The 27,675-nt window shown below is 37.1% G+C and overlaps 1 protein-coding gene across 1 annotated transcript; it reads left to right on the plus strand.

The window, feature by feature from the left end:
* Positions 1 to 91: 91 nt before the first annotated feature.
* Positions 92 to 27,332, plus strand: NHLRC2 (NHL repeat containing 2). The gene is made up of 11 exons (XM_030276450.4): positions 92 to 384; positions 2,243 to 2,395; positions 5,996 to 6,451; positions 8,775 to 8,896; positions 10,029 to 10,158; positions 19,822 to 19,921; positions 20,350 to 20,581; positions 21,036 to 21,158; positions 22,214 to 22,423; positions 23,495 to 23,720; positions 24,591 to 27,332. The coding sequence occupies exons 1-11, from the start codon at positions 222 to 224 to the stop codon at positions 24,854 to 24,856; spliced, it is 2,181 nt and encodes a 726-aa protein (XP_030132310.4). The 5' UTR covers positions 92 to 221; the 3' UTR covers positions 24,857 to 27,332.
* Positions 27,333 to 27,675: the final 343 nt, after the last annotated feature.

The raw sequence follows: 27,675 nt of genomic DNA on the forward strand, positions 1-27,675 counted from the left end.
CCGTGGGCTCGCTCTGGGAATGTGCTGCTGTGGAAACCAAGGATACGTAAAAACAGGGAATAAGTGAGGAGGTCCGGCTTTAAGACAGAGGAGTTATTGCGTGTCTGTGCTTTGTGCTTTATTTTCTCTTCCAGCCGCGGGTTCCGCCCTGGCGCGGCGGGCGGTGCCGAATGTGCGGCGGTGAAGCGGCAGCGCAGTGAGCGCGGCCGGGCGCAGGGGCGATGGCGGCGGGCGGGCTGGCGGGGCTGCTGCCCGCCCAGACACAGCTCGAGTACGCGCTGCTGGACGCCGACACTGCCCAGGAGAAGGAGAACCTGGTCTACCAGTACCTGAAGAAAATGGACAGCCGCGAGCGGGACCTGGCGGTGCCCGAGCTCGGCGGAGGTGGGTGCCGCGGCCCGGGCGGGCTTTGCCTGAGGTGCCGCTGCCTGCGAGGAGCGCAGGGCCGGCCCCTGAGCCGCTGTGGCCACGGGAAATGTCACTCCTGGCAGCACCGGGAGGCAAAAAGAAGCCCTTTAAACATCTTCTCCTTGGTACTGGCTGCAAAAACACTGTTCTGTAAAGCCTCTCTTCTAAATCTGTTCTTGTCTGTACTGTGTATTTACATCTGTCGCCTGTGGTCATAGTGAGAACATTACTAACTCTGCCTGCGTTCTCCTGAGCTCGCTTGGTTTCCCGGAGCATCCCTCAGGATGTTCCTCAGCTCTCTGCTCCATGACTTGTCAATTGTCCTGCCCCGGGTGATACAAACTGTGCTGGAGATGTCATTCATCCTCCTGGTTTGCCCCTCACACATTTCTATGTCTGTCTTTGTGGCAAGGAGGAAATCAAAGGTTAAGCCTTGTAAGATGCTGCAAAGTCTTGCTCAGGGTCTTTTTAACCTTTGGGAGGCTCCCTGCAGCTGTGGGAGCTCACGTCATACCACAAGACAGAGAGCTTAGGAGGTGAACTTCAGGGTTAAAATCACCGTGGGTGATTTTAAAATTCATATCATGGGAATGAATTACAATTTGGAACAAAAGGAATGCTCTCTCTCTATAGATTTGGGGCCCTGAATTGAATTTTAGATTTTGCCATTAGTATTGTTTCAGTGTTCTGTCAAGGCTTATTTTGTCCTCTAAAAAGAGCTCAAATAAGTAGCAAATATATATGAAAGTTATTTTCTAGTGAAAAAAGAGAAATGCTGTAAAATATATAAACTACCCTTTTCTTTTGAAAACCGAACAGCAAAGCTCCTACACTGTGGGAATATGCATATACTTGAATTACTCTCATTATTCTCACCAAAGTTAAACGTGTGCATCCATTTATGTCTGTAAATACATGGAGACAGAGAACAGCCCTCCTCTTAGTGAAACATAAAACAAGCCTCCTGCTGACTTGAGTAGGAATAACTTCTGGATCAGTAAGAACTTATTTTCTGAAAGTGTCAAAGTGAAAGTTCAAAAACTAGTTAGCTTTGCATTTTTATCGTAACTATCATTTCCTTTTATAATTTTCAGAAATGCTAAGAGATAATACTGTCAGGCAACATTTTAGGATATTTATTCCTTATCTTGATACCTCTTATAGGATCAGAGGAGGAAAGAATGTTTTCATGTCTCATGTCAAGTGGTTAAAATAAATGACCAGGTGTACTTTTGTGCATATCTGAAAAAGTTGTATTTCTTCCCATGTGACAGAATTGATACCTGTCATTTCAAACTTTGAAAATCAAGATCAAACTTATAAGCACAAGAATATTGCAATGATCTCTGAAATCAATTCTTTAGAAAACTCTTGGAAAAAATCATTAAGAGTTTAACACTTTTAAACTTTTAGGAGCCTTTACGTGAGTTTTAAATAATTGATTGTTACCCAAATGGCATTGTTGGGGGTTGAATAATGTAGATAATGTTTTAAAATATATGACATTTGTTCTGAGGCTTACACGTTCTTTCAAGTTAAAAGTGCCCATATAAAGATATAAACTACACTTTTATAATACAGTGAATCTTACTAATAATATCTTAATTTGCTAATTATGAAGAATTGCAGAACATAAGGATGAGGTGCATAAATAAAAAAAAAATTGTTTGCTTTTCTACCTGCGTAAAAGGGATGTCCAACTCTTTTTTTTTTTTCTTTTTTTTTTTCTTTTTTTAAATTTTTTTTTAGGTCAAAAGTACCAGGAACATTGTGTGGTGTTGATGCCTTTCCCTACCCTTCCCCTAACTGGCTACCACTGTTCTCTGAATTCCAGATCTGCAATGGTTAAACACTGAAGGTCCTATTTCTCTTCACAAAGACCTTTGTGGAAAAGTTGTGGTGTTGGATTTCTTCACTTACTGCTGCATCAATTGCTTGCACCTGCTGCCTGACCTCCATGCCTTAGAGCACCAGTACTCTGATAAAGGTAAAAGTGCTTTGGCTGGCTTGGAATAGAATTTCCTGGCACTGTTGAAGGCTGAGGAGCTGAGTCACTTTGTTGCTGGTTACTAAACCGCTGGCAGTATTTCAGGGATGTCTAAAAATGTCTTCTAATCTTTAAGTAGCCTAAAAAAGGTGACTGTGTTACTTCCATCACATTTTTAAATGGGTTAAATAAAGTGCCTGTTGTGTCTGTGTAATTGGGCAAATGGGATATGTGCTTAAAGCCCAAATCTGATACCTCTGTAAATAAGGTGACTTTCAAAAAGCTACTCAAGAATGTGAGATACAGGCTCAAAATTAATATAAGTAGGTAACTTTCTACTCTTGACTGAGGAACCAGCTCTGACAAGAATATAGTAAAGGTGGTAGAATGGATACAGACAGTTGTAGAATAGGATATAGATTACTTTTTTTTCCATTGGAACTGAAATAACAAAATATGTAAGCTTGATGTAAATTTTTTTTTTTTTTGTATTGGCATCATGTTGTATACCATTAATAGCCCTATATTCTAGAGGGGGAATTACGGTCTTTGAAGTCACATCTGAAATGAGATCTGTCTGACACTGACTGAATAAAAATGTAGGGTAATTTCTGTTTAAAATGCAGTGTCTTATCATGATGGCTTGTCAGAGATAAGCTGTAGTCTTACACAGAGTGTGTCAGCTCCTCACTTATCTGGGATATTTTAATTGGCTGAACAGAAAGATGAAGAACAGTGTTACTTTCAGTCCTAAGTAAAATATGGTATTATATATGATATATATGTGGTAAATAACATTATAATGTTTGAATTTCCTTTGCTGTTTCTGATTGGTTTTAATTTTGGCAGTGTTTATTTTCATGCATTACCTTTTTCACTACAGAAACAAATTGCAATATCTTAATATTTATGTAGTGCTTAAGATAGGTTATTTAGTACTTCACAGAAGATTCAAACTAATTTTTCTACCTTGGAAAGCTTAGATGTTTGCTTTGGAGAAATTTGAGATGCAGTGTAATGTTTCAGACAATAGGAACTTTGTCTTATAAAGAAAAATCTCCATGGAATTTTTTGGGAGAGCATCAGTTTTAAGTGGAAGGTGAATGGCAAGTGATAAGTGGACTGTTGTGGATCAGGCACCTAGGAAAGAAGGTCTAGATACAGATTTTGGAAGATAATATTGGCATAAAATGAATAATACCTTTAAATGATAACTCTTTTATAGTATACTGTGAGTGTAGTAATATAGCTGTCATAGCCTTAATCTGTTTTTTAATGCTAAGGTGTTTAATCAGGTGATAACAAAATACTCATTTTAACAACCTCTCCGCACAAGCTTTCTTCTAAAAGTGCTTGAATATCTTTATACTGGTGTAGAAGAGGCTGCAGCACTCTGAACTAAAGGTCCACCTGGAGACATATTTTTTCCTTTGACTTGTACTAAACTTCTGTCACAGGAGTTATTACTTTGTTGATGTGTGATAAGATATTTGTATTTGAACTACCCCTGTAAGTTTTCTTTGGATTTCAGCTATCCTGTTCCTGTAAAAACTGGAGTGAGAAAAGAGATGCTTGGGGTGAAAGTGGAGGTAAAAGGCAAGAAGAACAGGTGTGTGGAACATTAATCTTGAATTTAAGTCATTAGGAAGCAGTGGGTAGCAGTTGGATTCAGGAAGAGATTAAGGTGCTTGATAGTTCAAACAAAAAGAAAAGTACGTTGGGTTTTTTTCACTGTAGATTTCCCTTTTGGTTCTTTTTTACTCCTTTTAATGTCTTGATTGTCAGCCCTTTCAGGATTATTTAATCTCTCTTTCCTGTGCTATGTGTCTAAATCTTAACATTACAGTACTATGTATAAATATACAAGGCAGTAAGGGTGGTGGGTTTTTAAGCCGTGGAAAAAATTTTCAGTACATGGTATTATATCAGTGTGCATCTTCTTTACCCAAGACAAATGAGATTTACTAACTACTAGGAGAAAGGGGAGGGGGGAGTTGTTGACTTGAGAAGGTTGAGAAAAAAAAAAGTTGAAAGAACGAAACATCTTGCTTGGGCAAAGCATCTGTGTCATAACGCATTTGGATCTTCAGTCCCTTGTTTGAATACTTGCAGGTATATTGCCTATTTTTTCTTAGTCACAAGAACAAACCTTGGTCTTGTTGTGTACATTGTGTACATATATATTCTGATGATTTTGTTTTAATGTGGTTCAAATGCCCTTACATGGAGGGTGTTGAAACTTCAGCTTGTGATCACCAGACAGGAGAAGTTTAAACAAAGGAGGCTATAATGTTAGGGTGATCCTAAATCATTGTAAATATTATAGTACATGTGCCATAGTTCTGTTGTCTGGAACTTCAGGAGATCTGTTTCAAAATGAAGACTGCTTTCCATAGGATTGAATGTCACCCAGCATCTTTATCTGATATGCTCTCCCTGCTATCTTCAGTGGTGCTATTTCTGTATTTCAAGTGGCATTCAGAAAGTTATTTTAAACCCCAGTGCATATTCAGTTCATGTTATCAGCAGTCCAGAAATTACTTCTATAAGAGGAAGTACTTTTTAATATTCAGAAATAGCTTGGCATAGATCCAGTGTTGTGCTCTGCTGTAATCCTTCAAACAAAGTGTTTTAAATGGAGTCTATATTGTTATAGTGTTTTGAATGGAGTGTATATAACATTTCCACAGGAGGGAATGGTGTACCTTACTTGTGCTGTTCAGGTGTTAACTATAGACTTGTCTTTCTAGCTTTAATGATGTTTTTGAAGGACAGATACAAGCGCTGGGGCTGATCCCTTTACAGTTAAAATATTTGACCTGCTGTTTGGACTTTAGCAGTTAATGACTGTACAACTTCAGCTGTCTGATACTGCAACATTCTGTTCCAGTGGAGCTGATAAGACTGTATCAGTTATAGTGAATTTTTAAGTTTTTAGTTGTGAAATTGTTAAATTCAAGCCTGCCTTGTTTGTAATGAGTGTTGTCATTTTGTCATAGTTGTCAGTACTGCCATTTTTATTTGAAATACAGAATACTGTATTGATTTCGGATGTCTATTTATTATATCTTTTACTGTTTATCTAGAAGTAGTTATGTCCGGGTAATTCTGTTATTTTTGTGGCTTCTAGGTAAGTAGAATTTTCTAGTTTAGAAAAAGAATTTTCTAAAACATTCTGGTTGTGTATAGGAATCAGAAGACAAACAGGTATCCTAAGTATCTTAAAAAAACCCTAAAGTATCAGTTGAACAGCTAAAACTTACCCACAATTATTTTGAAAGTATTTTCAAAAGTATTTTTATAGCTTACTATATAGAAGTTCAGGAACTGAGAACAAGTCATGTCAGCCAGCTGGGGAGGTAATGGTCTTAAAATTTGGTAATTTTACCTAAGTGTTTTTTCTGAGTTTCTGTATTTTCTATACATAACCATCTATATTCCTACTGAGATGTAATTGCTTTCTCTTTGTTCAAATCCTCTCTCATTCTGGGAAGCAGTCAGTCAGATTATGAGACAACTGTGGTTCATTTTTCCTTTTTTTTTTTTTATTATTATTCAAATACATTTCAGTGCACAACTTTTTTTTTTTTTTTTTTGCAGATGGTCTTGTTATTGTTGGTGTCCATTCAGCAAAATTCCCAAATGAAAAAGTTCTGGATAACATTAAAAGTGCTGTTCTGAGATACAATATTGTTCACCCTGTAGTAAATGATGCAGATGCAACACTCTGGCATGAGCTGGAAGTGTCCTGCTGGCCAACTCTGGTCATTCTTGGGCCTCGTGGAAATATGCTGTTTTCTCTTGTTGGAGAGGGACACAGAGAGAAATTGGTTTTATTTACTTCGATTACACTGAAATTCTACAAGGAAAGAGGACAAATCAAAGATAACAACATTGGAATAAAGCTGTACAAAGACTCCCTTCCACCTTCTCCTCTGCTGTTTCCTGGCAAGGTGGCTGTAGATGATTCAGGAGGAAGGTTGGTCATAGCAGACACTGGACATCACAGGATTTTGGTTACTCGTAAAAATGGACAAATTCTACACACTATTGGAGGTAAGGACACCTATGTAAGTTTATTATAACAATTTCAGTTTAGGACTAGAGTGTGTTTGCTGTGATTCCTGGGCTGATTCTTTTCCTTCAGGACCTGGCAGTTTGTAAGCATTACCAGAATTTTGTTTTGTAGTAAAATCACCTTTACTCAATTTGAGGGGATATGGTGTAAGACCATCAGTGGGAGACTGTTAATGCAGTTGTCAGAGATGTTTAATTGTTTTTCATTGCTTCGTTGACTAAAGTTCATGTTTTCATGTGATGTCCAGTATGAATTACAAAAATCCATTTTGTATTCTTCTGAAAGTGTTACAAACAGTTTTAGATATAAAGGATGTACATCTACATCAAGCAGCAAGGTAGGGAAAAGACCAGAGACTGTCATGCCTCCCTTTCCAATAGAAGTGAATTTTGGGTTGTGGTGGTGGTGTTGTGAGAGTTTTTCGTGTGTGTTTTTTGTTTGGTTATTGACTTTTTTCAATGGAAGAGTATTCCTGTTTAGGCTCTCCTCTGGTTTCAAAAGCAGAGGAGAATTACTAAGAACAGTGGCATTCTAGTAAGGACACAGGCACCTGAGAATGCAATTGCCTTAGTAGGTATAAAAAGACCTGTCTTCTTATCAAATCTGAGATAATAATGTATAAACAAGTTATGAAAATAGTGAAAATAGTTTAAATTCAGTTACATTTATTACAAAGTTTATATAAGTTACATTTCAGCTTTAGAATACTAACATCCATAGTTGCTTTTTGTGAAATAACAATTTGCTTTACAATGCAAATGAAGACAATTTGCACACGCTTTGTATGCTTTACTGTTTCACAAATGAAATTGTTCTTTTTTAAAACCTATTAAAATGGTCAGTTACTTAGTGCAGCAAGGATGTAACTGTTAGGACAACTGAAACAGACAGATTTAGAAAGCATTTGAATCTTCAGGTTATTGAAAACAATGGTTTGTTTATGTCTTAGAATCAGGACCTGTGTGCTAGTGTGTCCTGTCTGGAATTGACTAATGCCTGCCCTAGGGCAGGATCCTACAAATCTTATAAAAATACTCTTCTGTTTAAAGAAAGGAGGAAAAATTCTCTTGCTATTTGAAGTAACACTGCATTGTCTAGACAGGCAATTTATCTAAGTTAACCTGATTTATCATTAAGGCATTAGCCTAAATACCTTTCTCCTGTAGGATGTGGAAACAGAATTTCTTAAAACAAATGTGAGGGAATTTGATTTCTGCTTGATATGTGAGAGGAAGTCTCTGCCTACAAGCTACCCTTTAGTGTTCTGGGACAGTCATTAACGAGGAATTCAGGAGTGTCCTAAGCTCCAAACTGGTACCCTCCTTTCCTGTGGCATTGTGTGCTATTCCCTTCCCTGGGAATGTGCACCCTCACACTTAGAAGGGGAGCTGCTGGAATCTGACACACCAGTACTTCACTCCCGTGTGTCTGATAAGGTCTAAATTGATTTCTGACAGGAGGTTGTAAAAGTTTCTGTATTTCAGTGACTCAGTTAAACGATTCAGTGGGCAGAAAATAATGTAATGAAGTTGATAGAGCAGTAATAAATGTGGGCATGCACAAAGGTTGAAATGGTTATTTGCATCATAAATCATGGTACACACATAACTCATACCTAAATGTCTTCTGCTGACACATCCTGCTAATGCACTTTAAATGCTACCTCCTCTGAAGTACAGTGCTTACCTTCAGACTGTTATGTTCCTTTCTATTTCCTGATTGTTGTATGCAGAACAATGTCACTTTATCATTCTTAGTGTTCTTTTATGTAATTAGTTCCATATAATCTTTTTCCTAATTAGTTTTCTTAATGAGAAAATGTTGCTAATCAAATATTAGTTTTATTTGTGATTACATCAAAATCTAAACCAATGATATGGAGTTGAGCTTTGGAATTTTTTTTCCTACTGGCTTGCTATTCTTGCTTTGTCAAGAATAAAAAAAAATGTTGTTTTTTATTTTTGTCTTCCATTGTTGCTGTTGTCTTTTAGTGCAATTTAGAGCCCTAGTAGGACTCCTCTAGAACAATTTAGAACCCTATTAAGACTTCTCTTTAAAATATGAGCTTAAAAAAGCAGGGAACTTGTGCAGAATGAGTTTAGAGCTTAATAGCACCAGGCTATTTTGATTACATAGCACAGTGACTAAAATGAGACTACACCAAATAGTAATAATATAAAATGTACAAGGTGCTATGAAATCAGCTCCTCGAAGATGTAATTCTCTTAGTATGTATGCATTTTATTTTTAAATTGACTTTTTTCAAAAATTACTTTTGAGTTTGCTGTGTTTTATTTATAGGTCCAAACAGTGGAAGGAGAGATGGAAGATTTTCAGAGGCAGCTTTCAACTCACCACAAGGAATCGCTATAAAAAATAATGTTATTTATGTAGCTGATACAGAAAATCACCTAATTAGAAAGGTAAATTTTTCATGAGGAAATTCATAGTTTAATCTTTTATACTGTATTCTCCTTTCACAGGTGAACATTTCAACCACATGAATTACTCTCCAAATAATGTCAGAAAGGAAATTTGGTCCACTATCTTATAAAAAGAAATTAGGTCCACTATAAAGAAATACTGTTGTGCAGAGCATTTTTTAAGCGCTACATATACTTTTTGTGCTTCCTGTCAAATGCAGAAAAGGTGGTCTACTCCTTCTAGCATAACAGGGTTTTGGTTTCAGTTTGGTTTTTTTCCCTAGTCACTCTTACTTTCCTGTTTTGAGAAACATCTATTCTTAGTACTGGAAGCAAAACTGGTTTTGTTTCACTTCCAGTAGTATCAGATTCTTATCTGAAGTTATTGTAGTGCTGTGGTGCAGTGAATATCCAAACTTCCGTTGAGTGTTTGGGTCTCTCAAATGCAGGTAAGTGCCCTAGTACCAGAATTGTCTGCGTGTTCTTTTTGATTAAACACTTGCAAAGTTTTAGCATGTAGGAATTGGATCTTACATTAGGCTAGGTCAAATTTAGGATAGCCAGAAGGTAAGGTTGGTGATGCAATATAATATTGCCTTATTATTTAAAGTGTTGTGTGCATCTCAGAAGATCTTGGACTCGAGTCCTCACCAATATCCCATTTGTGATCAGAGGTGTACCCTTCATGCATCTGAGCTGCCTTTGTACAGCTTATTTTATATAGAGATGGGAAATACTGTTACAGTATGTGAGTTTTTATGTCATATTCCTCTATGAGTTTAAAATTTAAAAACCACATCCATTTTTTATCTAAGTATCTATGCAGAAATTTGTGATGCTTTCTTCTACAGCTGTCGAGCAAACGCTGACAGAGCATTGTTAATTTTTGTTGCACATGGACTAAAGTTCCACGTAGATGGTTTTCAAGCTGCCTGCTGCTTCCCCACCCCCATATTCCCTGTCCATCAGCAAGCATTGTGGTAAAATTGATTATTTCCCTTAAAAAAAAAAAAAAAGAAAAGCCTGGTATTTGTTAGGATTTCTCTGATTTTGACATCTATCTAAATTTTTCTGTAACTTTGGTCAAGTTAATTTCATATGCTCATTTAATGTGTCATTTTGCTTCACGTAGATTGACCTGGAGTTGCAGATGGTGACCACTGTAGCAGGCATTGGGGTACAAGGTGTTGATAAGGAAGGTGGAGCAAAAGGAGAAGAGCAGCCCATCAGCTCTCCGTGGGATGTGGTCTTTGGAAGTTCAAGTACTGTATCAGTTGAGCTTTAACATCTCATACTTACACGTGTCACTGTTTGCTAAATGTTTTCCTGTTTTGGTATTAATCTGAGACAGAAGAACTAAAGATTTACTGTAAAACCGAGTCTAAAACACCATAGTTTCTATTGCAAATGATAATTGCAGCTGTGCTTTGGATCCTGAAATGTTACTTGATGGAAGAAAAATTCTTTTGTATCAAGTTATGTAGTTACTGGATCCAAACACAGAAGGAAATAATGATTGCTTTTGTTAGGCCAGTGCCTTAAGCCAGGATCACTTAAGAAGCAGGTACATTGTACAGGAAGTGAGTATTGTCTAAAATTTCCTTTCCTTGACTATACACACATGTCCAACCACTTGTAAATATTTGAGTTTAGGAAATAAAAATAATTTTATTGGGGGCCTCTGTTTATTCCTGTTTAGGTGACATAAAATCATTAGGCTCATGATCTCTATAGAGTCAGTCAGACAGGAGAGGAATACCTTAGCACAAACCATGCAAGCATCACAAGGTAAATTAAATCTTTGCATAATAGGATGCAAGAATCACCTTCTGAGGACTTAAGTATCTTTCTTTCCCAATTCACTTAACACACACCTGAGCCTTGCATCTCATAGCTGCCATGTTTTCAGCTGCTACTGACTCTGAGTTGAAACACAATTTTCTCACATTTCCATTTCAGTCTTAATTTAGAAGTTGCAGATACCAGTTTATGAACAATGCTTTGATGTGGCATAAAACCCTTAGATTTGTATTTCAGACATGAAAAATTGACTTCCAGTATTGGAATTTCTTTTTATCTGCAGAAAAATGGGGTGGGGAAGGAGCAGGATTTATTTCTAATATCTTGAAATTAGAGGTGCTTTGCAAGTTTAGTAACATTTTACTGACATAGAAGCATTTGTTAAAATCTTGTGTCAGTTATGAGGAAGGAAAATACACTGAAATGTGAGGGAACATAGAATCACGGAATTATTTGGGTTAGAGGGTACTTTAAAGACCATTTTTCCCTCCCTCCTGCTGTGGGCAGGGGCACCTTCCATTAGACCAGGTTGCTCAAAGTCTCATCCAGCCTGGTCTTGAGCAATTCCAGGGATGGGGCATCCACAGCTTTTCTGGGCAACCAGTGCCAATTCCTCACCATCCTCACAGTCAAGAATTTCTTCCTAATTTCTAAGGTGACTCTGCCCTCTGTCAGTTTGAAGCCATTTCCCCATGTCCTATTACTGCATGCCCTTACCAAAAGTCCCTCTCCAGTTCTTGTTTAGCCCCTTTATGTGCTGGAAGGTGCTCTAAGGTCTCCTCAAAGTCTTCTCCAGGCTGAACAGCTCAACTCTCTCAGCCTGTCTCCATAGCAGAGGTGCTGCTCTAGCTCTCAAATCCTCCTTGTGGCCTCCTCTGGCCTTGGTCCAAGAGGTTCATGAAGCTGCTTCAGAAATGCTCATGGTGTAGAGTCTTCTGGTGCAAAGACATTGTCAGTATAGACAGAGTACAGCCAGCAGCCTTGAGTACTTGAGTGAGCAACTGGGATGTGTTTTCAGATTTAACACTTCTATTAACGTGTCTTGTACAACAAAAAAAGCACCTTTTTTCAAAGGTCTGGTCAGCCACCCTTATAGTCTGTGTTAAGCGTATGGAATCCTACTTGGAAGGGCAAGGAGAAGCACCTGAAAGAGAATCTCACTAGATGTAGGCTGCTGCTAATGCAGGCACGACTTTTACAGAATTTTGTACAATCTGATTTTTCTTTTGTGTACCAGGAGACTTGTGTGGCTAGATGGTGTCATTTTCAAGAGATCTTGAACCAGAAAGCTGATCCCTGTAGGATGTTATTGCAGAGCTGTTTCACAGATCAGCAAAGTGGGGACTAATAACTGATCACTGCTTCAGAAACTTGAACTGGTTAACAGAATTATTCAAAGTATCCTATAATTTTACTTTTAATTTTTCATGATGCTTTCTTCTGCTTCTCTCAGTAGTTAAATATATGATTTTTTTTTTTTTTAGTTTTGAGAGCTCTGCTTGTTAAATGTTAATTGATATGATAATTGTTATCAACATGAACATAGTATTTACTGAGTTAGTCACCTGTAGAAGATTAGTCATCTGTACTGTTAAACACTGCTGAATTTTAATAAGCATTTGCACAGAAATCACATCTTCTGAATGCACTTTGTTCAGACTGGTGCAGTTTTTTTTCATATTCAATTAGAACTTACTAGTTAGATGTCTATTTAGATTACCACAAAATATAGTAAAAGCTGTCGGTTAAGCAGAGATTAAATACATTAAATTTTTTTTGAGAGGTTAATAAGCCTAATAGATAAAATGGGTGAAAATATACATTACTGTAATAGCAGTAAATTCTAAAATTCTTTAGAAAACTACAGCTGGAGAGAGTTGTGAAAATGGAGAGTTATACTGAATGGAACTTTAACAGGAATCTGTCTGAGAGCATGAGGAGCAGGGCTGCAGTGCATGTCTAGCAAGCATGTTTTACTGTCATAATCTGCAGTGACTTACTCTAAATTTGTTACCAGACATCAGAATAGTTTGTCAGAAATGCAGCAGGGTTTGCCAAGGGTGCCATTGTTGAGTTGCAAATTGCAAAGTTGAGTTGCAAATTGCTTGAGCATAGTGCTATCTTCTGCTACTCTGCAGTATAACATTGAGTGCATTTGTGTCTGTCAGTGCTGTCCTACAAGCTTATACCCTGTTACCAGAACATTAAAACTGGTCTGCCAGTGTCTGTTTAGGCATTTGGATGGGTGAAGTAATTTATGAGAGTTTCAAAAATTACTTTTGTTTGCACCCACACAGCAGTGTCCTTTTTTTTTTTACGTATGCTCATATCTTTCTGTGCAAGTTGCAGGAGTTAATATGCACTTCAACAAATGTAGGTTCATTATTACAAATTTTAAATGTTTCATTTTTGTATTAACTGGTGTGGCATGTGGGAAGTAACACCATACCTTCCCATTTTCCTTAGATCTATGTAGCTTAAACTCTGTAGTTTCAGAAGATAGATTTATAGTTGTTTATTTGAATATGGATTGTATAGTTTTTAAACAAGCGATACTTCTGGGAGTTTCCTTTCACTGTCCAAAGCTGTGCTGTCCAGAACATGAAAGGGGAGAAAAAAAGTTGAAATGTTTAGGCAAGTTATATACTAAACAAGATAGTATATGCTGACCTTTTTTGAAGTCTCAAAGGGGAAAGATGGCAATCTTTTAAGAGAAAAGTTTTTCTTCTATCATTGGCATTTCTTGAATTTACTCCTAAATACCGTTTAGAGTATGTATTGACCAAATGAAAAAATATTTTTTTCTTTAAAACCTTTATATGTAGGTGGTTGAGAAATGGAAAATACTGAGAAAAACTGTGAGGACATGGATAAGTTAATATTCAGAACTGATACTATGTAGTATTCTTTTAAGTGTCCACATAGTATTTTCCTAAGTAGGTTTTTGTTGCTCTCTTCTGTACAGATGCTGAAATCTGAGACAGCGATTAAGTGAGTGTGAAACACCATTTAAACCAAATTTGGCACAAATGTCTACCTTTGAGGCAAGGGAGTTAATGGAGACAAAACAGATGGTAGGAGTCAGACAGAGTATTCTTCCTTGTCATCTTTTTTATTTCTTTAGTTGTGGCCACTGAGCTTGTGTTTTACCCTCCTGTTAAAATTCTTGAATGAACTCCATGGATTAAATTCTGGCTTTGCTGAGGTTGGTGCTGAAATTTGCATTGATATAGATTGTGTGGGAAGTAGAAGGGGAGGGACAGCAGCTTAAAAATACATTACAAAATTACTGTGTGCTTTTTTAGCTTTCTCTGTTGTGCCCTTCTATTTTTATTTAGTGGGTGTTGAAAGCAAGTGATACTTTAATGCACAGTTGATTTGAGCATGAAATGTTCTTGATAGCTGCATTCTTGCTGGAAGGAGCAGGACAATGACCTGTGCTTGATGACATAACTGTGTGTTCCACATTCCAGAATCTGGTCTTAAACTCCAGGATTGGAATCTATTTATAGAAACTCCCAAGTACAGCATTGACCATGCTTTCAGTAAATTTGTTGGAATTTTTTACATCAATTTAAGTATTATGTAGATATGATTTAAATGAAAGTACAGTACCTTATCATACTGGTGCAATTTTTATAGCCCTTAAAAGGCAAAAGTATGTAAGATATTTTTCATCCTTCTCTGTGTTTCTGCTTGAGGGTTATTTGGTACCACTGCATTCCAGAGCAAACACTTTTTTTTTTCTATATTACTCATGGTGATTCTTTCATAATGTAAAAAAAAAATTTAAAATCACTTAAGCAGTAAGTAATTAGCATTTCCTGCTTGAGCTCAGATCATACATTAAGTGTTTATGTCTGAACTGTCTGTATCTTGAAGGGATGCTTTCTTCTACATGTCACAATTTTCCTTGTAATCTGGTCTCATTCTGTTACTGAGGCTGTGGCTGTCACTGTCCTGTGGAAGGAATTTTCCTGGGTAATAGCTGAAAAGAAAAGAGTTGATTTTACTATCATCAGGCTTTAATTTGGAATCATTATTCTGGACAAAGCAAAACTAGAATTCTTCCAAAGATATGTTGCAAATGTGGTATGACTTCATGATGTAGCAATGTGGATTTACTTTGAATGCAAAAGGCCTGCTCATCTCTTTATTAGTGTCCTGTGCAAAGTACAAGCTCAAAGATACCTCGTTTAGTTTTGCCATTATACAAGTTTAGTTCCACAGAAAATCATGGTAAGAGACATCACTGACACAAAACTGCACTGTCTTTATTTTCTTGTTGAAATGGATCCTAAACTACTTGTAAATAGCTGTTATTTTTTATTTTAGATTCTTGGAATTTCTAATAAATAACTTCATTAAAGAGAGGAGTAAAGTAAAGTGAAGTTTTTTTTCCTGTGTAAGAACTGTTTTAGGTGAAAAAGTCTTTAGATAAATAAGAAATTAGGAAGTTACAGGGTAGGATTGCAGTCAAGCAGGACCTTACCCAGTCTTATTTTGGGTTTGTGAATATTGCTGAATAGTAACAGTAACAAAATTGATTAGTATTTCACATGTTCATTATATAAACAATTTAAGAAATGAGGTAATTATGTCAATATTTTGACATAAACATGCCTGTGACATACAAAGGCTGAAGCCTTGATGTAAGGATATAATGGGAGTAGTGACTGAATATTCAACAGTAATCTTACTCAATTTAGTTTGACAGACACTTTTCCAAGACTTCTCTGTCTTGACAAAATGCATAATGTCAGTGATTACTTTCTGCAGTAAAAAAGAAGCAGTTGGCTTAGCAGAGGTGCCATCCTAACTGGTGTCAAACTTAAAATTGTTTTGAAGTCCATGACTTGAAACTGCCTTTTGTAAAAAAAGTGTATTTGTACATGGAGTAATGGATCTCATTCTCTTTGTTCCACAGCCTATAGTCTGATTCTAGTAATTTAATCTATGTTCACAATAAAGAAGTTTAAATTACAAATCAGATTTCTAAAGGATAGTTGGCATATCAGTTCTTAATTTCAGATGCCAAACTGCTGAAAATACATATCTTAGTAAGTCTTAGAGAGGCTTTGCCAGGCATGCTGGGGTCAGAAGGAGACACATTTTTTAGCTGTTACCATTTGAGGCTGGAAGTGCTTTTGAATATGGAATGCAGGTGTTGGGAGCAGAGGGAGACCGTGGTGCTGAAGTACCCTCAAGTGTGTGTGTTTGCTGTGCTTAATTGGGAATGAGTCAAACACATAACCAGACTTAGCTCCTTCTGTAGTTACAATGGTGTATCCCAACACTAAATAATCCAAAGTAGTTCTTTCATGTTTGCAAATACTGTCTCTTCTGCTTGGGATTGTTTTGAAATATTTGCTGCCATTACAGTTAGAAGGCCTGAGTTAGAAAACTTGGGAAATAAACAAAAAAGTACTTCATTACAGTAATAATTTTTAGCTCCCTATTATCTCCACTGTATGAAGCCTCCTTGGTATCTAAATCCAAGGATTTCCCTTAATGAGAGGGAAGGTATGTTAACTAAGGAGGAAAATTCCAGAAGCATTTTGTTTCATAACGGGTCGTGCCATTTGTGTGATGCAATATTGTGTGAAAGAGTGCCAGGTAGCAAAAAAAAAAAAAAAGGAAGAAAATTGATTTTTAGTCATCCAGAAAGGGTTATGTGTACTTGTAAAATCCAGGCTTCACTGATAAAGCATTCCTTTGGAGCTTTGCTGTTTGTATCTGACTGAAGAACACTGATTCTCTATTCTTCTGTCCCATTTGCATTTAATTTGCTGAACTTCACTGACTGAAGAGCAGGTGAGATGTGCATTCACTGTGCATGTGCCTATCTGTGAATTGCAGGATGTGTTGTGTAGCCCCTTTCGCTTCTTGAGAATTTGCAGAGGATGAGTATACCAACAGACTTCTTCCTTGGTTCTTTTTATTTCTTCAAAGATAAAATTAGTAGACAGGAATAGTATTTTCAGACTTCAGTCTATTTAGAAAATGTCGGTGGTGCCAGCCACAAAATGTAACTTTGATTCCCAGGCTTTTATTTCCCAGACTGGAAGTAAGCATGCAGTCCCAGATAGGGAGGCTGGAAGTGTGGGTAGTCCTGGGAATGGAATCCCTTCAAACAGATACTGCTCATGACTGGTGCCAAACAAAGTCGTTTCTGTGCATTGAGATTGACTCACCAGTAATGGTCAGCAGTGTTCTGAATGCTTGAAGATGTGCCTGTGACAGACAGGACTGTGAGTTCTTAACACACAGACACAGCAGAGGCAGCTTCAGGAGCTGCAGCATTGTACAGTAACTGAGGCATCCTCTAATGGGGAATGTTTGTGCACTGTTGGAGAATGTTTATAACACAAGGATATCCCATTTGCAAGCCATACCTCGCTTGGATACAGGCACAGCACAGATAAGAAGGCACATACCCTAATAAGGAGAAACTACTCTGCATTTTTAAAACAGTTCAAATTGGGTTGGAATGTGGTGCTTAATTGAATAAATGTAAGAGAATTGTTTTTTTCTCTTATGTTGTTTTATAATAAATTCTTTAGCAATAAATACTTTCCATTCATGGATGATAAGGAGTTATTATAATGATGGCATTACCATAATTTTAGCATTCTGGATCTCTCTGGCCCCTTGTCCTGTGAGAACTGTACAAGGATAACAGTGATGATGTCCTCAAACTGTTCTATCGTGAAAGAAAAAGTTTTTCTGCCTTTTGTGTCAGAACATAAAGTATTAGACCATGAGAGGACTATTGTGTGATAAAACACCTCAGCTGTGTAGCATTAATCTTCTGTGTTTGTGTATTTTTTTATTAAAGCTCTGACGTGTTTTCCACAATTTCAGGAAGAGTTTGTGCTGTTTCCATGCTTGCATACATTCTCTTTGTTCTAATGGCCATCCAGTAGAAAATACTTGTGTTAAAATTTATGGCTGTTATGGAGCTCTTACTTATTTTTACCGCCTTCTTCTCTAGTTGAAGAAGAGATCTTTTCTCTACCAATCTTACATATTCTGTAAAATTTGAATTTAATATTGATACTTTTTTCTCATATTTCATACATCTTGCTGGATGCAGAATTAGAGTAAGAAGCCTTTTCAATTTTTCAACATCTAGCTGTCACAGGAGAGTTTTCAGTCTGGTATTAGAGGACTGGATAGATGAATGGAACAGATTTTTCAACAGTACTCAGTTCAAGTCTTACTCCTTTATTTAATTGGTGGGTAAAGTGAATATTAAATAATTAACAGAACTTTCTGAGACAACTCAGAATGATTTGCATAGCATAGCAAGATAAAAAAGCTCACTTTCTGAATAGCCCAGTGATTTTAACAATTTTCATTCTGTGGTACTTAGAATAGTAACATCTGAAAGTGCAAGATATGCATAATGGAAATAGAAAATCCTGAAGCTGAGCAGTTACTATATAGGAAGGAGTGAAATTATTTCATAATCTATTTTCTCAGTTTAAATCTCTTAGAAACGAGCTCTAATCAAAAAGTGATTGGGATGGTGAGGTGTTGTTTTTGTTTTTTATACTGGAGTGTTTTTGGCATTGTTGGAAGTTTGGTAGCATTTCTGGTAATTTATAAAATGTGTGTTTTGCAACTCAATTTGCATACCTTTTTTGATCAAGAAAAAGCTTTTAGACACTTTGCAAGTTTGACTTTCATTTTTGGAGCTCTGCTTTATGTAAAAACATGGAGCCACAGGGAGTTGCAGAAAAGAGTCACTAGAGTTATACAAGTCTTGGGAACTTGTATATTTATCCAAGAAACAGAAAATGCTGAAGAAAAACTCTGCTAAAATCATACCAGTACTGTTCTGAAGAGAGCTCACAGTTTGAGGAGATGAATTCTGGAAAAAGAAGGAGCAGCTATGAGATGCACAGTGCTTTACAAGTTCATGTGAATACAAAGCAATATGAAGGTATTTTCTGTTGAGTGGCTGATGGCTATTCAAATACCTAATATATTTATTTAGAAGAAACATGTTGATGTTGTCTATAACTACATGGGACAGTGTTAAAAAGATAATACTGTCCTCATTTTAATGCAGTTTTTGAATGTCAACTCTTTCTATTCCTTAAGATTTTCAGGAGAGACTAAGAAAAGTAAATTTCATTTGCTTTTGGGTTGATGGGAGTTTTTTCATTGTCTTCCACAACCTACCTTCATGCATTTTTTACCGCTGTACTCTGATTACATTTAAAGCTATAGAGTACATATTCTTCAATTTCCACTTGTATAATTTTCTTTGTGAAGTATTATCTGGGCAAGATGTATGTAATTATTTAGAGATTTGGGTTGCTGAATAGTAGTTTTATACGTCAAGTTGAAAAAAAGTAGATGCTTGACACATGCTTGAGCAGAAGGTCACTGTTCCACAGATCTGTATCTTGCATTTGTGACACCACATTTACATGTGCCGAGGGAGAACAACTTGGAAATTGGGTGGTAACTTCAGGGGAAAATTAGGAAATGCTCAGGTCACGTTCACTGTTGAATAAACTGCAGTTGATGCTCTCCAGGGCAAGCATCAGCTACCCTTAGTTTAAAACATGATGTTCTTTGTGTGTAATTGTACATTATTCACATGGTCTCCTTTGTATATAATGTACAGTGGTACTGCCATGGTTATTTCTTTCAAAACTTGTTAACAACTCCCTCTAGTTTTTTTGGAGTATCTTATTTTGTCACTAATGTAGTAAATAAAGAATCAAGTTTGCATCCCCCAAAATCATGCTTAGCAGAGAGGTACTTGTTTGGCTGGTATGAATCAAAAATAGCATGTGAAACAGACACAATAATAGAATGTTGCAAAGAGCAAATCTCACTTGAAACATTGCCTTTGTCAGGTAGGAATATTAAAACCACAATTTTAAACCCTGGGAATAAAATAGCAAGAAGAAAAGAAGAAAAATACCAAGAAGAAAAGAAGAAAGATAGCAAGTTTTGGTAGATGAAAGACATTATCTCTCTCTTGCCCTAATTTTTTGGTAGGGGGTGGAGGAAACAGTGGGGTTGGTTTGATGATTTCTTTGTGTTACAAAACATTTCCAAAGTGGGTTTTTTTCTGACCTGGTTTCTGTATCACTTTTTAAAAGTTTCAGGGACGCAGGAAGATGATGTGTTATGGATAGCAATGGCAGGCATTCACCAGATATGGGCACTGATGTTGGAAGGGGGAAAATTACCAAAGGGAAGGTAAGCAGCTATACTAAGATAAATGTGAAATTGCTACTTGTCTTGATAAACAGCTTTCAAATCCCAAAGAGAGAGATAATCAAATTAAACTGAAAATAATTTCATTTAAAGGCTTATGTGCTTAAAAGTCTGCCTCCTTTTCCCACATCTGTTAGATGAAATGAAAGATGCTATTTCAGCTATACAGCTATGACTTGGTAAGGTACATTCATATAATTGAATGTTACTTTCCCTTGCATTTGCTGAGTTACCTAGTAATGAACGATGTGCTGAGGTGATATAAAAGCACAAAGGCATTGAATAATACCTCACTGCTGCGTTACTGTTGGTTTTATAACTCACAAGTGCCTGGTCTGTAGCTTCTGTTTATGCAACTTGTCTGAGCTGTTTCAAACTCGTGATTGAAATTGGGCGCTCTTTGCCTTTAGCGACTTAAAGAAAGGAGTGTGCCTTCGCTTTGCTGGGAGCGGGAACGAGGAGAACAGGAACAATGCCTACCCGCACAAGGCAGGCTTTGCCCAGCCCTCGGGGCTCTCCCTGGCCCCAGAGGAGCCCTGGAGCTGCCTCTTCGTGGCCGACAGCGAGAGCAGCACCGTGAGAACCATCTCGCTCAAGGACGGGGCGGTGAAGCACCTTGTAGGAGGAGAGAGAGACCCATTGGTAATCACCTCAAACTTCCCCACACTGCCCTACTAATATTCCTCAAGCCTGACCTGGAGGAGCCACTTTTGGGGTGAGAGGGTAAATCAGTTTCCGTGGCCATCAGTTTCTTACTTTCACTGCTTGGAATGCAAATGTGTTGCAGTTGTGATGCTCGGGTTGTAATGCAAACTGTTGCTCCTTAGATAAGAAATTACTTCACTTATTCTTAAAACAGCCAACTTGATTCAGCATTTTGTGGTCATTAAATCAGCTGGATTCATACTTACAACTTAGATGTGAGAGTTTCCATTTCTGTGGTTAGCATCCACACTTCCAGGTTTCAGTATCTTTGTTTTGAAATTGTCTTCTTTTTTTAAAAAAAATTCAGTGAATTTCCATTTAATTACAATCATTTAAATTCATGTCCACATTGAATAATCAAATCTATTAATTAAATAAAATAATTTTTCAGAATTTGTTTGCTTTTGGTGATGTGGATGGAGCAGGCATAAATGCAAAGCTACAGCATCCCTTGGGAGTAACATGGGACAAGAAAAGGCAGCTGCTCTATGTGGCAGATTCCTATAATCATAAGGTAAGTGTATAGTAACTTGTTATATACGGACTTGGAAATTTTTATTACTACAAAGTATTATTTTAGTAACATAGACAGATTTTGCTTTGTCCAGTTAAGCTGAGGAAATGAATTACACAAGTTCCTTTGTGGGTTCTTTTTCTTTCCTTCCTTCCTTCCCTTCTGGGTCCTTCTCTTTACCATTGTTTTGTTGTCACATTCTTCTGTGTTGATATATATGGTGGTCTCTTGGGGAAGGTGAATTTAAAGTGCCAAATTACAGACTTAAGACTTTCTGTGTACCTTCCCAAAGATGCTGAACTACAATAAAAGAGCTGAAAGGGCTTATTCAGGAGTACTGCAGGTTTGATAAAACTGAGATGAAAAGAGGATTTGTTTCTCCCTTAAAAAAAAGCCACCTAAATATTGAAATACTGTGAGAAGTATTGTGGGTTACCTCCATGGAAATCTGGGTTTTCATTATTGTTCTTATGTGATGTTATATAAGCATTTGTGTCAGAACTAACTACATGCATTAAAAGAGAAGTAGCCTATTTGATTTGAAAAGTAAGGTATATAACACTGTATGCTTATCGAAAATTTAAGGTGAACGATATTTTGTTTCAGATCTTGTATAAAACATTATAAACTTCTTTGTTATTAAAAAACCCCATATATTTGTAGAAGAAAAATAATTTAGAAGTTAGCCTGCCAACTTTGTTAAGCTATCACTGTTTTGCAAATGTTTCTAGAAAGGCAGCAAACGTTAGAAAAACAAGTCATCCAGCATACTTTTATAGCTGAGGGTTAGGTACCTGCCAAATTGTGGAAGGGAACCCTGAATGAAGACCAAAGGAAGAAGTGAAGTCCATGAAGGACTCCATGAGGGGAGAGGGAAAGATGGGACATGTCACTTTGATAAAGAGTGATAACACAGCATTTAGGATGCACCCCTGGTAGCTGAGATACTCAAAAAGCAGTGGTGGCTACTGGAAATGTGGGACATGAGATAATGCAGAACACGTAATCCTGCTGGGTTTTCTCAGAGAAGCTTTTTGTGTCTTTGTTGATCTTAGATTAAGGTTGTGGATCCCAAGATGAAGAACTGTGCTACCCTGGCAGGCACAGGAGAAGCAGGCAATGTTGTTGGCTCCAGCTTTACCCAGTCAGCTTTCAATGAACCAGGAGGTTTGTGTGTTGAAGAAAACGGCCGCCTAATGTATGTTGCAGACACAAATAATCATCAGATTAAAGTGCTGGATTTGGAAACAAAAATTCTTTCCATGGCAAGTAATACTTATTAAACAGGCTGATAGTGGTGTTTCTTGTTATGAATTACTATTTCAGACTTCAGCAAGTGTGATAAAAATGAGACAGTTAACTTTGGGTACAGTAGCTGTATCTACAGGATGTTTTGTGATGATCAGGGAAATGAACATTGCCTGTTAGCACAGTTGTTAAAAGCCTCAGTCTTCAGAAGGACAACTTTTGCATGAAAACAGAAAGTGACAACCCTCTAGAAAAGGTTAATCAGAAACATAAGCCACTAAAATGTACAGCCCAGTTTTTTTCAGCATGAAGGGCATTTCACAAGCATTTTGTAAAAAAAGGAAGCAAAATCAATTACCAAGCCATGTAATTACTCTGTAAGAGCTGATTTTGGGAGGTCAATGACTTAAAGCAAGATATATAAAGGGCTTTCAAGTTGTCAAATCGAAATCACTGTCAAAATTGAGCACAGCTTTATTTGATTGTAAACAAACAAATCTGTGCTCACGTCCACCTTACAATGCAACTATATCTTAATGATTTTTTAAAATGTATATATACATATATTTATGACATAATGATCCTAATGTTTTCTTATATGTTTCTTGCATTTAATAATGCACAGTCTCCAATCTGTGTTTAGATTTTCATATCCTGTAACATGTTGGTGGCTTTTCTGGGAAATTCTCTATTTTACTGTGCAAAGTGCATTAGTTAAAATCCTGGATTTTATTACTGAAGCATGCAGTCTAATACCTTAAGAATTAGAAGCAAATACATTTACAATTTATCTAAAGCAAAAATTTAATCCAACTGTAAAATTTTTAAATTAAGGGATACTATAAAGTAGTTGTGCGTTTTATGGCTTTAGTAGTAAATATTGCTTTTATTTGGAATAATCAAGGTTTTTTCATTTTAAGAAAACATTTTGTCCTCCCCTTTTGCTATTTTGTCATAGTATTGTTTCATGCTGAAAGTTTTAGGTCAATAGCCATATGATGTCACTTTGAAACTGTGATTGTGTTGTGAAAGCCCATTTGTTTTCAGTACTAATAAAAATAAATATTTTGTTTGATTTCCACTGATAGTTGCCTATCCTGAAACCAGATGCATGTGATGTTCCAGATAACCCGCCTGTGCAAAAGGATAAGATAACAAACCTGCCAAGGCTGCCTAAATCTGCACCAAATGTTAAACTTCCTTCACTAACTGTAGCTCCTGGCCAGACAATTCAGTTTTTATTAAAGTTGAATCTTCCTCTGGATTCAAAACTGAATGAAGAAGCTCCCAGTGCCTGGTTTATCACAGCAGAAGGTAAAGTCCTGGTTGGGATGGGAAGTGGGATGGGTTAGGATGGGAAGTACCAGCACATCCTGCAGTACAGGGGATCTCAGTCTGATGAATGAAGATGTCCCTCCCCATCCTGTGTTCCTGTTTGACCTTGTGATGCAATACTTGATATTTAGAGTTGATGCATTTAACAGCTGGAGTGCAAAGACTGAAAAAAGCCACACAGCTGGTAGACTGCTTTTTGTTTGAATTAATACATGCTGCATTATTTTATGGCTCAATGCAATGAGTTAGCTGTATGTAGTATAGAGTGGTTTTTAGTTCACATACTCTCAAATATTTCAATAAAAGTGAAACTCAAGTTTGATTCTAACAATCAGCCTGAGCATTGATAAATTGCACCAACCCAGCTATAAGACCAACACTGCTGTTTGGAAATGCCATCATTTTACCTACAGTTTAATGCATTTATGGCAGATATCTTACCTGGTGTATTAGATCTCTGATGCAAATGTATGGTAGCCATTAATTTAAGAAGTTTTGCTTGTGCATATCAGAATAAATTTTAATATCCTTTAAAGAGTATATAGGAGAAACTGCAATTCCATTGCAATAAGATATACTGTATATATACAGCTATAGTGCTGATGCAAAGCCATGGATCTCTCCACGTTTAAATGACTGATAAAGCATTTGTAAATTACTTTTCCTTTTTTTTTTTTTTTTTTTTTTAATTCTGTTCATGACTGGAGTAGTCAGGAAGGAAATTTCCAAATTTCCTCTAATATTGCATGTGGAAAGTCCTTGTAGTCCTACAGGTAGAATTTGTGTTTTCTGTAGCTTTAAGACGTGGCGTTAAATACTGCACTGATAAAATCTGTTCTTCCTTTGCAGATAACACCTGGTTGCTGCAAGGACAGTGTCTGACAGGAGAAATAAAGGATATTTCTTCTCAAACTGTCATTCCCTTTCAGTTGCCTGGGAGCTGTGTGTCACCTGAAGCCACCCTGGCCATCAAAGCGTGCCTCTACTACTGCAGCAAAGGTAGCAGTGCCTGCATGATGGCAGGAGTCTCCTTCAGCCAGCCCTTGCAGGTCACTGGCACAGACCAAGGCAGCTCAGCTCAAGTGGAACTGATACACACCTTTGTAACCAACTAACACAAAGCCAGCTGATTTCACACTTTATTTTGCTATCCACCATTTCTGTAGGAGAAAGTACAAGCAGATAACTTGGCTCTGTTTTTTCCTGGAGCTTATGACAAAGCTAAGAAATAATTTGCTTGGTAAAATGAAGTAGTTTTTCCTACAGCTTAACAGGAAAATTTATCCTCACAACCTTATTTCTTTACATTACGGTAGCAGCAATAACTTTGTAATACTGTCGACTCTGTTGCCAATTGTGAACACGCTGGATGTCTGCCAGTCTTAAGAAGTGAGCAACAATTTTTAGAGTCTATTTGAAAGAGCTGGTGTTACTTTGTGATGTTACTGTAAGATCTTTGCACTCTAGATAGTGTTAGGGTAGATCATTTTGGATTAACACTTCAAAATTCCCTTTATGCCCTTACTGCATTTTAATAGAATGTGAAAAGGAAGTTTCTTTCGCCAGTCTGTAAAAGAAATATCTTGCTTATTCTTCTGTAATGACACTTATGACACGTGTATTTTGAAAATACACCTTAAACTAGGTGCAGCTCTAGTTTTATGCAAACGGAGCATCTTGCTTTAACTCAACATCACCGCCTTACATGAAGAACAAAGGTTCACGGGAAATTTTCTGTGAAAGGAAGCCTTCAGGTTCCTGCAGAAGAATTTCATGCTGATTTTTAACAAAGAATGTGCCTCTCTGCAATGTGTATATGTATATAAAATAACCACCACAAAACCATGCTGGAGCTTTTCTGATACATACCAATTTACATTTTATAGAAGGTTGTAGGTGATGGTTGAATACCTACACTGCAAAAATTAAATGTCAACCATTTCAAGCAGAGTGATTCACTCCCATTTTTATGATTTCTCTGCAAAGACTATTCTGAAGACTTCTGTGTTGCAGATACATAATATTTTGAAGAATATTACACTCTTGAAGTCTGATTCAGAGTCTTTTGAAGGCACTGTTAGTCCTTGGATTTGTTATAGTTGCCACTGAACCAGAATTGCATACTTGATAATGGATTATTTACATTCATGTTGAGAGCTTCTGATCTTTTGCTAGAAAACTGGTAACCTAATCTTTGAGTAAGATGCTTTAAAACTCTATTGCAAAACTCTGCCCTTGGTGGTTAAATGTTTTGCAAATAAAATTTCCTCAGTTTGCCATAATAAGAAGGGGTAGGGTGATAGTGGTGGTGCAAGATTATTACTTGAACTGAAAGAGTTTCCATCATGCTTAAGTGGTAATTGGGTTAGGCCCTGTGTTCTGATCATAATAATCAGTTCTGAGAAGTTGATTTTGTTTTAAGTTGAAGGATAGTACTGTCACACATATTATATAAAATGCAGTAGTGAAAGAATTTTTTAATATAGTCCTTTCTAAAACAATTACTCCTGACACCTGTCAGTAAATCCTCACTATCAGTTGTTGCTTTTTCTTACTTCGAGGCTGATTGAATTGTTGGTCATGAACCCGAGAGGCTTTTGTTTTAAGGGAGTGGTGTGGTTCTTCCTTCCATTGAAATGCCAGTCTATCTGAGAGTTCTTTGTGGCACCAGAAATGGTTGTTATCTCACCTGTCAGCAAAGCAAGGGCTGAAATGTTATTGTTCTTATGTTTGGTTTTTAAGCAACTTTCCTAATTCACTGTTTCAGCTCCTTTGGATAAGCCTCTCCATTCTCACATGGCATTTTGAAGAGTGAAAAAGCTTTACTAATTTGTTCACAGATGGCAAATGCTGTTGGAAGGATGAAGATAAAGAAACTGATTTGGGCATTTATTGTCTTTTACACTTTAGTAAAACTTAGTCTTTCACAATTCCTTGTTTGTCTGTTCACCTTTGGATAGCAGCCAGGAACCCTTCAATCAGCTTCTAGATAGCCTGCAGATTTTCTGTTGCTCTCTGGAAAAAGCAAGCTGTAGGTTCAGAAGTTCAGAATAATGAACCAAACTGTCTCAGTTACCTTGAACGTGTAATTCATCAGATGGATCTTTTGTCTCTCATTTTGTCCCATCATGGAACGGTTTGGGTTGGAAGGGGACTGAGAGATCATCTTGTTCCAGCCCCCTGCCATGGACAGGGACACCTCCCACCAGAGCAGGTTACTCAGAGCTGTACCCAATCTGATTGTGAACACTTTCAGGGACCTGGCATCCCAGCCTCTCTGGGCAGCCTGTGCCAGTGTCTGACCACCCTCACAGTAAAGAATTTCTTCCCAATATCCAGTCTAAATCTGCCTTCTTTCAGTTTGAAGCCTGGTCCTATCTTACATGTCCTTGTCAAAAGTCTCTGTCCAGCTCTTGCAGCTCCTTCAGGTACTGGAAGGTGCTAGAAGGTCTCTCCAGTCTTCTCCAGGCTGAACAACCCTCAAATCTTCAGCTCAAATTTTTAGCTGGAATGACATTCTATTTTACTATTTCAATTAGATCACTTTATCAAATTCCACCTGTACTCCAATATTAAAAAAAAACAAACAAACCTCTTTTGTTATTGACACTTTCAATTAATGTATTGCTGTAGGGGAAAGACTTTATTCTTCACTTTATTTAACTATAGTGTATAATTTTTAATTTTCTATCTAAATGTTCTCTCCTTGCTCAGTCTCTGTGTTCACTGAGATTGGCCATTAATCCTACAGTCTAACATAAATTTTGTTTGTCCAAGGGATAAGGATGCACATTCCCAGAGTCACTGCTTCTGTTTCACTTGTAGTGCACAGGTATTCAAATGGTCTCTATTAGAAAAACACAGATTTTTTTACAGCTTATGATATTTAGGAATGCTGTTTCCATTTCTTCCTCCAGGGTTTACAAGCTGCTCC

The sequence above is a fragment of the Taeniopygia guttata genome, chromosome 6 (genome assembly GCF_048771995.1).
Source record: "Taeniopygia guttata chromosome 6, bTaeGut7.mat, whole genome shotgun sequence".
In the NCBI taxonomy this organism is placed as follows: Eukaryota; Metazoa; Chordata; class Aves; order Passeriformes; family Estrildidae; genus Taeniopygia; species Taeniopygia guttata.

Excerpts from the sequence above, each read along its gene's own strand:
- NHLRC2 (XM_030276450.4), top strand. The coding sequence starts at position 222 with ATGGCGGCGGGCGGGCTGGCGGGGCTGCTGCCCGCCCAGACACAGCTC. Across the intron at positions 10,159-19,821 it reads TGTGGTCTTTGGAAGTTCAA|TTTCAGGGACGCAGGAAGAT; the intron begins GTACTGTATCAG and ends ACTTTTTAAAAG. Across the intron at positions 21,159-22,213 it reads CAGATTCCTATAATCATAAG|ATTAAGGTTGTGGATCCCAA; the intron begins GTAAGTGTATAG and ends TGTTGATCTTAG.